The sequence below is a fragment of the Petromyzon marinus genome, chromosome 48, assembly GCF_048934315.1.
Source record: "Petromyzon marinus isolate PM22_M1 ecotype Great Lakes invasive population chromosome 48, UKy_Petmar_22M1.pri1.0, whole genome shotgun sequence".
NCBI lineage: Eukaryota > Metazoa > Chordata > Hyperoartia > Petromyzontiformes > Petromyzontidae > Petromyzon > Petromyzon marinus.
The window spans coordinates 7,782,370-7,793,817 of record NC_133714.1 but is presented as its reverse complement, the minus strand read 5'-3'; the positions used below and the strand labels follow the sequence as shown (position 1 = coordinate 7,793,817).

The 11,448-nt window shown below is 55.0% G+C and overlaps 1 protein-coding gene across 2 annotated transcripts in view; it reads right to left on the bottom strand.

The window, feature by feature from the left end:
• The window catches only part of VEZT (vezatin, adherens junctions transmembrane protein), a 41,799-nt gene that overhangs the window by 5,145 nt on the left and 25,206 nt on the right, over positions 1–11,448 (bottom strand). For both annotated transcript variants that reach the window (XM_076074506.1, XM_076074505.1), the window contains exons 7-12: positions 11,123–11,313; positions 6,014–6,104; positions 5,331–5,613; positions 4,129–4,376; positions 2,780–2,877; positions 1,276–1,519 (exon numbers count right to left, since the gene is read on the bottom strand). In XM_076074506.1, coding sequence (XP_075930621.1) covers positions 1,276–1,519; positions 2,780–2,877; positions 4,129–4,376; positions 5,331–5,613; positions 6,014–6,104; positions 11,123–11,313 — 1,155 coding nt within the window. The remainder of the gene's footprint in view (positions 1–1,275; positions 1,520–2,779; positions 2,878–4,128; positions 4,377–5,330; positions 5,614–6,013; positions 6,105–11,122; positions 11,314–11,448) is intronic.

Here is an 11,448-nt window from a genome sequence, read left to right as displayed (position 1 = left end):
CTGGAAGGGGGGAAAAAAAGAAATAAAAGTGGAAAGAAGCCGTTTGCCTCGCGTGTTTTTTAGTCACGTCACATGGCTGGGTTGTTCTTGCAATCGTCGTCATCGTCGTCGGCCAGCTGGATCAAGGCCTTCCCCCCCCCCCCCCCCCATGCCGCCGCCGCCACCATCTCTCACGGTCTTACTGCGCGACAATCCGTCTCGCTCCTGCGTGCGAAACGATTTCGTCGCTCGGCGTGGTTGAGCCTAAGCGAGCGTTCGGGTGAGACACGATGAAGACGAGGCGGGAGGGAACGGCAGGTGTGGGGAGGCTTGGGCTGCGAAGTGGCCAGGTGAAGGCAGTAGAATTAATGGGATTCCTGAACCCATCTGTGTGGGGCTTTGTTATTCTCGCATCGTATGATTATGTTTTTTTCTCCAGTTCCCCCTCCCACATTCCCGATCGTTCATGGGAACGGCCAAAATATGGCAACGCGGCAGCCCTCCCCCCCTGCACGGGGCTCGTGGAATCTGAATCCGCGAACCCGCTTGCTGTACTGCCATTTCCTGGGCACCGCCGTGCGTCCCGGCGGGTTTGAGACTTTCACACATCTCAACGTCATCCATCAACGCTCGCCTCCATATGGGCGTGCGCCACCACCATCACCACTAACATCACCACTTCCACCGCCGCCACCACCACCACCATCGCCACCGCCGCCATCACCACCACTGCCGCTACCACTACTGCCGCCACCACCGCCGCCATCACCACTACCATCACCTCCGCCACCACCGACACCATCCCCGCCGCCATCACCACCACTGCTGCTACCACTACTGCCGCCACCATCGCCGCCATCACCATTACCATCACCACCGCCACCACGGCCACCACCGCCGCCGCCACCACCACCACTGCCGCTACCACTACTGTCGCCACCATCGCCGCCATCACCACCACCACCACTACTGCCGCCACCACCGCCGCCCCGCTCTTCATATAACAAACTGCGTACACAATCCCCGGAACCCCTCTTGACCTCTCGACCCGTACATACGTTGAACTTCTTTCTCACCGTACGTAGCCAAACGTGCTAATCGGAGGTGCGCGGGGGGGGGGGGGGGTGGAAGGACAACAAACGAGACGCGCAAAAATCAGTTCTAAAGAAGTGAGTTTTACAAAGGCGATTTAAAAGTGCCCGTAGAGCTCCTCGTGGCTTCCTAACATCGGAAGGAAGAGAGCGCGTTCCAGACGGGTCGCAGGGCGGAGGGGGGGGGGGGCCAGGGTTCCGTCACCTGCCGCGGGGAAGAGGGCGCGCCTCCAGACGGCGCGCTGCTCCAGCGACGTGCGCACCCCCAGGACGCTCTTCAGCTCGTCCAGCAGGCGGCGCGCCTCCTCGCGCTCCCGCCGCGCCTCCTCGAGACGCCGCCGCAGGCGCTCCCGCTCCTCGGGGTCCGGCGATCGCCGCTCGCCACGGGGGTCGCCGCTCCCCGGCGGCGGGGGGCCGTCCTCGGGGTCCCCCGCGAAGGACTCAAACTCCTGCGGTGGGGGGGGGGGGGGGGGGCGGCAACGGCACCGTGGCTCGACGTTGTCACTGCCGTTAGGGATGACGTCAGCAGCGGTAGTATTAACGGCAGTGGCAGCAGCAACATCAGCAGCAGTAGCAGCAGCAGCATCAACAGGGGCGGCAGCAACAGCAGTTGCAGCAGCAGCAAAATCCGTAGTAGCAAGCAGCAGCAACAGCAGCAGTGGCCGCATCAACAGTGGCAGCAGCAACAGCAGCAGCAGCAGCAGCAACATCAGCAGTTGCAACGACAGCAGTAGCAGCAACATCAGCAGCAGATCACCAGTAGCAGCAACATCAGCAGCAGCATCAGCAGCAACATCAGCAACAACATCAGCAGTAGCAACAGCAGCAACATCAGCAGTAGTTGGTGGTGGCATCAACAGTGGCAGCAGCAACAGCAGTATCAGCGACGGAAATGGCATCAGCACACAACGTGTTATCACCATGACACGGTTCTTCCATTATGGATAAAGCGGTAACCCCGTTGTGTGAGCGAGTGCGTGGGCACCAAGCGAGTACGTGGGCACCAAGCGAGTACGTGGGCACCACACGAGTGCTTGTGTCCTGTGTGAGTGTGGAGTGGTCGTGCAGTGAGAGCGTGCTGCGCTACGAACCCGGTGACCCGAGTTGGATTCCCACTCACGAACAACACCAGGGACTAGGAATAGGTTTTACCCTTTTAACTGGCACAAAAACTGACACCTTTATTCAAGGCATCATGTTTGCAATAACCACAACACAAGCAGTCAAAATGCAAACAAAAAAGACAACTCTGATAATAATATGCACTGTCCTTGAATTTGATTGGTCCACCTCCGAGACGGCTTTTCTTAGAGCCTAGTCTCCATTGGTGTTGGACCAGAAGACGCCAAAAGGCGTACAACTCAAAAACAGCGCACTATCAGAGTATTGAGGGCTCGGGGTGAGCATTTATATTATGGGACCTCCTTTGCCAGTAACAAGATATAGGAATAGGTTTTACCCTTTTAACTGGCACAAAAACTGACACCTTTATTCAAGGCATCATGTTTGCAATAACCACAACACAAGCAGTCCTGGGTCCCCTCCGAGGTCGATTTAGCCTCAAATGAGTACCACTAGGAAGACAAAGCCGGCCGGGCGTTGTCCTGGCCACCCACCCCATCGTGTGCCGCGCCGGCCTTCACAGCGCTCGCCCCAACGGTCCGTTAAGACTATAGGGGAGGGATCTTTGTCTTGTACCGCGCAACTACCTGCTCCTCCGGGATGGGGTCGCGATCGTCGATGATCACCAACGCAGGCCGATCCTCGCCGGCGCTGCGCGGGGGTTCCGCTCTGCCCGGCACGTCGGCTGCGCGCGACATGGCGGAACGGGAGGGGGGGAGGGGCAACGTGACGCGGGCGGAGAGAGCGCTGGCGCCGAGCGAAGGCGCGACGACGCGAGTAGCGAACGGCCCTTGCCTTGCGAGTGTTCGCAGTACCCAGTTGGGTGCGCGATGATGATGATGATGCATCGATTCATCGACTAACAACGATTCGTACAGTTAGATGGCTCAGGGGTCAGAGGTCAGAGTGCCGAGCCGGCACCGCCATTGGATAGCGGTGTCTTGGTTGAGGAGGCCTTCATCTAGCAGTGGATAGATCACGGCTGATGATGAAAGCTTATCAGGCAGCGGCAATGGCGTTCGTTGACCAGGGATAAATCTCTGCCCTGTGGTTTTTTTTCTCCCTCCCTTTATCCTGTGATGCCTCTCGCACACAGACGCTGTCAAATCCCACGGGCGGTAAAATTCTGTGAAATTTAAAAAGTTCTACTCAACGCAGTGGCCGGATCGTTCAGAGGCCAGTCACGGTGCTGACCTTGGTACTGCTGCAGATCTTAGGTTGGACTCCAGGTTACAGCCACCTCCGATTCAACTGGGTTCTCAATAAACTCAACTATTAAACTAACGTTTTATTTTACCAGGTAAGGACCACTGAGCGACGTAGCTCTTTTTCAGAAGTGGCCTGGCCACAAATTATAGCTCAACGAAGTGGCTTATCACGTGGAAATTTGCAGCAGCTGAATACTCGGAATGCACGCTGATTCTAAATGTGGAGGGAAAAAACCGGAGGGCATGGAGAAAAGTCCACGATACCACGGGGAAAATATTAAAACTGCAAACATATGGGCATCGGGGTTACGATTGAACTAACCACCTCCTGCATACCAGGCGAGGCAGATAACATCTCGCCACCACGGCGCCCCAGGTTTTAGTCTCCCGTGTTTAAAGCTGGGTACTCAAATGTAGTGAGTTGAATGTCTCACAAAACAACCACAATCTGAAAATTCGGCTAATTTCCAGCTGTGAAATTTTTTGTTTTTTAAATTGCAGTTTGAATGTCATGGGAGGGATATCGTTCTCTGTGCCAGGCCGGGTGGGATCTCGCATGTAGTTGCGCGATATCCACTTCAACCGACTTGTTCCGAATGATTCCTTTGTCTCGTGATGCAACACGCACAGCGCAGTCAGGACCAAGCGCGCGAAAAGGACAATAAAAAAAAACGGCGGATTTGACCACCGTCGCGCGACGAACGCTCCGCCTCTCGCTCCGCTCTCACCGGCCCCGCCGTCGCGATCGCCGCGGCGCCGCAGGGCCCTGGAGCGGGTGACGGTCTCGTCCCAGCAGGCCCTGGCGGCCTCCATCCTCGGCCCGAGCGAACTCAGCAGCTCGGCCGCCGCCTCAGCCGCCGCGGCCGTCTCCGCCTCGGAGTCGCCAACGCCGCCGCCACTTCCGTCGGCGGCGGCGGTGGAGGCGTCGAGGCCCGGCTCCAAGAGACGTTCCAGCTCGTCCTCCAGAGAGAGGGAGCTGTGGGGGTGGTGGGTGGGGCAGTGACAACGCTACGACGTCACGTTATCTGCGCGCTGTTATGAACGACGTTTTCCTACTTAAGACGCTTTACTCAGGGGGTTTAATCTCTCACTCGACACTTTCCGGAATGTTGCTCGGCCCCGCTTGGAAGCAGCGAGTGTCGGCGGAGGACACGACCCGCTAGGGTAGTGGAGCGCCACGATGGCAAGATGTTAATTCCCTCGCCTGGTGTACATGGAGGTCGTGGGTTGGATCCCAACACTGACGCCTGCTGTATATTTGGAGTTTGAATCTCTCTCTCCTCGTGGGTGCGTGGATCTTTCTCTGGCGTCCTCCGGTTTCTCCCTCCATATTTGCAATCAACGTCACGCGTTTAGAGTATTTGGCCGCTATAAATTACCACATTCTGAGCCACTTTGTTGAGCTACCATTTGTGGCCAGGTCGCTTCTGAAAAAGAGCTATACAGCTCAGTGTAGAGTACACAGTAATGCCTTTCCATAATAATCCAAAATCACGATATCATATATTGGCAGCAGTCTGTGAACAGGTTTATAAAAAATATAGGGTACGGTGAGGACAAAATAGAGCGAGATGGATGCGGCGTGCCAAAATAATTCTCAGAACAGCGCTCCGGACGCTTCCGGCGTTTTACAGCCGAGCCTGAAATCGCGCGTTAGCTCTGTCCATGTGCGTTACAACGGGAGAGGTCACGATAACTCTCGTCAAGATGAACCCAAGACGAACGAAGCTTCAGGTGGAAAGAAGTTGGGTTGCTCCCGTAGGTCACGACAACTCTCGACAAGACGAAGGAAGCTTCAGGCATACAAATTTTAGTTGCTCTAGGCGACTTACCCGCCGCGACTGGCACGCGGGGGACACACCGATCAAAGGTCCACGACTAGCCCGCGACCTGCGAGGAGATCCGAGCGACCGTTCCAACGCCAACTCACTCCTGCAGCGCCATCTTCAGGTGCAGCTGGAGACTCCGCACGGCCGCGTGCAGCCTCCAAAGCTCCGAGCGCGGCCCCCTGCCGGACCCCCTCGGGTCGCCGGGGGCCCCCGCCGCCGACTCCGCCGCCGGGCGTGGGCGCTCGCCGCCTTCCGCCGCCCGCCCCCCGCACCCGACGCGGTGCAGCTCGAAGCTGCGGCCCAGCCGGCGGAGACTGTCGGAGACGCGCGGGGACGCGGCCGAGACGAACGCGTGCTCCGGGGTCGAGCGGCGGTTGCGTGGGCCTAGAAGGGGGGAGTGGGGGGGCAGTCGACAAATAGGGCACGGCGGCGGGGGTCGCGGACGACACGCAGGGGGAGGGATCAGAGAGGGTTCGCGATGGGAGCGTAGAATGATTACAGTTCAACAATCCACTGCTGGACGTGGGTTTCGTGGGAATTAAATGACGACACATCGGCACGCTGGTCAGTGCCGGTTGGTAGCGTAGCACATCGCAACGATTGCTTTTGCTGCACCGCCCTCTGCCGACAAAAGTACGATACAACCCGGCCGAGAAAAACCACAGCGGCTGCTCCCTGACCCTAACTTCAATCCCAACTCCGCCACCTCCTCCCTTCGCCACCGCCACTAACACCTCACGCCCCCATCGCCGTGACCTCCGCCCTGTGACCCCCCCCCCCCCACCTTGCTCGTGGTCACGCGGGGCAGCGTACAGCGCCAGCACGAGGCGGCGTAAGAATTCCGAACTCTGCCCGACCCACAGCTGGTAGAGCACCTGTGGGGAAAGGGGGCGTAGGGACGGGCAGACAGACAGACGGGCAAGCAGGGAGACAGGGGCTAGAACTAACGAAGGCTGGTAGGCAGAGCAGGGGGCATGGCCACGCTGTGGAATTTGGAAGTGGCCTTCCAAACAATTATTCCCAGCGGCTTGTGGCTCGATTACAGACGTGCAGTGACCGGTGACGTTACGAATGCTCGCAGATCTCTACGAGAGCGAACGGAGGTCGCTGGAGCCAACAGATCTCTATTAAGGGGTGCAGCCACACCGTGAAAGTTGGGGCTGTCCCACTCAGCGAATTGTTCCCGGCGGTTAGTGGGTAGATTACAGACGGGATCCGAGAAATTCACACCACCACCCCCCCCCCCCCAACGTTGTCACGGATAAGCGTAGTTCGACTGCGCTGTAATTAGATTAAATCTCCGTAACTGCCAGCTAACTGACTCGTGCTTGATTGTGAATTTAAAGGTTCCGTTCACTCAGCGCAACCGGCAACGAATGGACACCTGCGATAAAAGAGCTTTACAGCTCATCGGATTCCTCCAGCATGAATAAATCTGAATTCTGATTCTCTGATCTACGTGGCCGTATAGAAGGGAAGGAGACGCAACACTCGAACACGCCCATCACCGTTGTCCCAAAACGTTCGGGGGGAACATTTCTCAGCCGCATCTAAAATCGAAACACTTGGGAAAGTGCGGACAACCCACGACGCCAAGTGGCTGCACCCCGATTACAGAGGCGTCTCCGGCACTCTCCAAGCGCCATCCCCTGGGGGCTCCATCCCCGATCCCCCACTGGCACCTCACGTTCTTATTTCGGCCTCTTGCGAACAGCTGTGAAAACAGCGTGCTCGCGACGCCGTGGGCTGGCGCGGATGCCAATGAAAACAGTGGCGGCCGCTCCCCCGGCCCCACCCTCTCCCCCCCCCTCCTCCTCCTCCGCCACCCTCGCCCCCCGGCATTTTTGCCGGACGTCCACCCTTTTGGCGCGTAATCGCGAGCGGTGTACGCAGCTCATCCTGAGAGCAGCTCGTCGCTAAATGACGACGGCCGCCCTGTTCGTCCGTTTTGTCCGTCGTCATTTCGGACCGGCTTTAGTCGCGGCAGGTGGCGGCGGTGGCGGCGGTGGCGGTGCCGTGCTTAGCCCCTCCGCTTAAAAATAACAACGCGCATAGCTGTGGTGCGGAGGCGCGGGCTGCACGGGCCAATCCGGGGCTACCCAGCGCTAGGCGGGCTCCCTCCGGAGGCCCGCTGCGTCGTCCCCGCTAGCCCCAAATGGTGCAATGACGCCCACGCCCAAAGCATGTGCTCGGCCAAGCACTGTGAAAATGATTTCACTCCGAATGCGATTACATGTTGCTTCCCATTAAAGTATATTGTAAGGAACGCATGATAAGGGGACGACGAACCTAAGACGTAATATTGCCGATAAAAGTAAGTGGTATTTGGGCGGGACACTTCGCGAGACGGGATGACGGGCGAGACCGGCGATGGGATGGCAGGCGAATGAGGGAGCACGTCCAAGAGGATGACAAACGCGGAGGCGGAGCGACGAGATTGGCTTCATGTGCAGGAGTGAGACGGATGGTAGCGGCAGCAATGGAACGCAAAGTGACAGCATGGGGAGGCCTTCATCCAGCAGTGGCGAGATGTTAACTACCTCGCCTGGTATGCAGGAAGTCGTGGGTTCGATCCTGACCCTGACGCCTCTCTCCCCGTGGTTGCGTGGATTTTTCTCCGGGTCCTCCTCCGGTTTTTCCCTCCACATTTAAAAATCGACATCACGCGTTTTGAGTATTTGGCTGCTGGAAATTTCCACGCGATGATGATATCAGCCGAAACTTCGTTGAGCTATCATTTGTGAGAGCCAGGTCGCTTCTAAAAAAGAGCTATTATAGCTCAGTGGGGCCTTATACCTGGTGAAATAAAAAGTTTAGTTTTTTTTCAGTGGATGAAAAATGTCTGATCATGATGATGATGATTATATCCATAAGAGGTTTTTTGGGTTTGATCGCGTGGATATAAATATCATATTATTGGTTCTTTCGGTAAAGCCGCGTAGAAGGGAAACAATAAAATAATAAAAACAACTGCCAAATCGCTCTCCGTAGTGCTAACGTTAAGAAAAAACCGCCACTTTTTTCAAATTTTCTTGCTGTTTTTTTTCACACCTGATGATGATTGCTTGTGTTGCAGTCGAAACGTTGTGAGAATTGTATTGTTTTATATTTTCATTATTTTATTGTTTCCCTTCTACGTGGCTTTACTGAAAGAACCAAGAATATGAATCCCTGCAGTCACGAAAGCTTTAAATAAAAATATATAAATGTCGTTAAAACCTGCCGTCATCCAACACAGCCAATTAGTAAGGTTTGTCACGGAAACAAAACATGCCAATTCCACGATCTAAACCAAAAACAAATCTCTACTATGGATCATATTCATCGTGAAAGCCCACGTGTTTAAACTATTACTATATTTACGCTTCCTATGTGAATACCGCCCAAGAGACACACCGGCATGGGACAATCGACTCGCTGCACTTGAGAAGCCGGCTTTAGTCACGGGCGGATTGCAACCCAAGACATCAACGGTGCCAGCTCAGTGGCCTTGACCTCCGAGTTCACTCACCGCGAAAGTTAACGCGGGAGCATCATTTGCACTTCATCGTGTAGACACGATCTTTTGCACAGCAGGTTTGGCGCCCATTTTCATTTCATTTCCCGCTCGTAATGTGCCTGCGTCCATCCCATTACCGCAAAATCGGCCGCGTGTTCCGCGTGAGCCGAATTGTTATCCCGAAGCGGAGGTGGCTCGGAGGTCGGCGTGCCGAGCTAGCACTGCGACGAGCCTGGGTTCGAATCCGGGTTTTCGGTTGAAGCCGCCGCAGCCGCCTGTGATTTTACACTGGGTACTAATGAGCAGTGAGTTGATGGCCTCAGTCTTGAATGTGAACAGATAAAAACCTATCACGTCAAATTTGGTTCTCCGATGAGTTTGGCTCATTTCTAAAATACCGGTTTGACAGTCACGCGACAAATATTAATCTCTGCAGCAAGGCATGCTGGAAAAGTGCTGCTGCTCTCCCTCTGCTGCAAGGACTGGAAGTCACTTATTTATACTGCAGGAGGAATCCGATGAGCTATTAAGCTCTTTTTGACAGACGTTACAACACCAAACAATACAACAACACGATAGTGCAAAGTACAAGAATGGTTAACAAATCACCCAAACAGACAAATACAACAACTAAACCATCCCCATCCTACCAGGCAGAGCCCACGAAGGTATTAACTTGTTTTCCAGAAGCAACCTGGCCACAAATGATAGCTCAACAAAGTGGCTTACCTTGTGTAAATTTAAAGCAGCAAAATCGAAATAAACCTCAATGTACTGTTTCTAAATGTGGATGGAAAAACCGGAGGACCCGGAGAAAAAACATCCACATGACTACGGGGAGAGAGAGAGACATGCAAACTCCAAATATAGAGCAGGCATCAAACCCACGACTTGTATACAAGGCGAGGTAGTTAACATCTCCTAGCCACCATGATGAGAGAGAGACACGCAAACTCCAACTATACAGCAGGCGTCAGGGTCGGGATGGAACCCACGACCTCCTGTATACCAGGCGAGGTAGTTAACATCTCCTAGCCACTGTGATGACGACGAGAGAGAGAGACACGCAAACTCCAAATATACAGCAGGCGTCAGGGTCGGGATGGAACCCACGACCTCCTGTATACCAGGCGAAGTAGTTAACATCTCCTAGCCACCGTGATGAGAGAGACACGCAAACTGCAAATATACAACAGGCGTCAGGGTCGGGATGGGAACCCACGACCTCCTGTATACCAGGCGAGGTAGTTAACATCTCCTAGCCACTGTGATGACGACGAGAGAGAGAGAGACACGCAAACTCCAAATATACAGCAGACATCAGGGTCGAGATGGAACCCACGACCTCCTGTACACCAGGCGAGGTAGTTAACATCTAGCCACCGTGGCACTCCAAAGGATTGTAGCTTCTGCCTTCTAGTATTGGGGGTCTTGCATCCCAAGGGTTAAGCAATAACAACCATTCAAGCACACACACAAAACACGCAAACTCCAAATATACAGAAGGCGTCGCATTAACTGTTGAGAAAAGTGACCTGGCGTGGGCAACGCGAGGCCGCCGCTAGGAAAAAGCGATGGGCGGTGGGGCGAGATTGATGATGGACTGACAGCCGAAGTCTGGCACAAGCGCCGCGGTTGACATCACCGCCGCTTTGTGGTGATGAATGGTGGCTGTGTTGCGTGGGGAGCCGTGGTGTTGGTGTGGTGGTTTGCCAAACCAGCCCCGGTGCACGTGGGTTCGATTCCCGGCTACAGCTCGCATCGGTGCAGATACACGTGGTATCTTAAAGAAGCCCCGGATCTCTCCTGTGTCAACTCAGTCCTTAAATGAATTCCCAGATGTTCAGTAGGGGCGGGTCAGAAAGTTACAACAACAAAAATACAAAAAAACACGATGGGAGTGCAAAAACAGGGATGGTATGAAAATCACCAAAAAAAATGTTAAACTCATTTAATATTACCAGGTAATGCCCACTAACCCTTTCCTGTTCCGAGACGTCTCCAAGTTGCACGGTCCGGCGTCCCGTTCACCGCTGAATCTCGGAACGTGCGAACGGTTCAGCGTAAATCTTATTTAGATAGGCGTAGTAACAGCACCTGGAGAGAACTGCAGCGACACGACCACCGCACTACTACGATAGCTGGCGTCACAACTGTGCCGCACGCCCTCCCGCATGGCCTTGTGGGAGCCTTGGTACGTATCAGGTCACGTACGTCATCGGAACGGAATCGGAGGGAAAACTGATGACGTACACGTACGCACGTCAACGGAATGGGAAAGGGTTAAATGACGCCGAGAGCACAAATCGGGATAGGATTTGGCGAAGGCCACCAACAGAAATAAAGAAATTAGAGTGAATCTCTCCGAAAGAGGAAGTGCAAACACGACGGCACCTTCAGCGCCTGCAGGGAGAAGCCGTCGGTGAGCTCCGCGGCCCGATCGAGAATCGCGGTCTCATCTCGCAGCTCCGCGCCGACGCCCACCGTGGCCCCACAGTGGAGCTCCATGCCCAGGCCCAGCTCCGCGAGGGGGACCGCGCACAGGTAGTTGGTAACATTGTCTGCCTCCGCGTCCAAAGGGCACGTGCACGAGTCAAGGAAGTGGTACCAACAGTTCATCTGTACCGTCAACACCGTCATCGGGCTATGATCTTATCCGCTGCTGGACGAAGGCGATCTTTCTATTGAAGCCGTCACAATCTCCCACGATCCATCTTAGC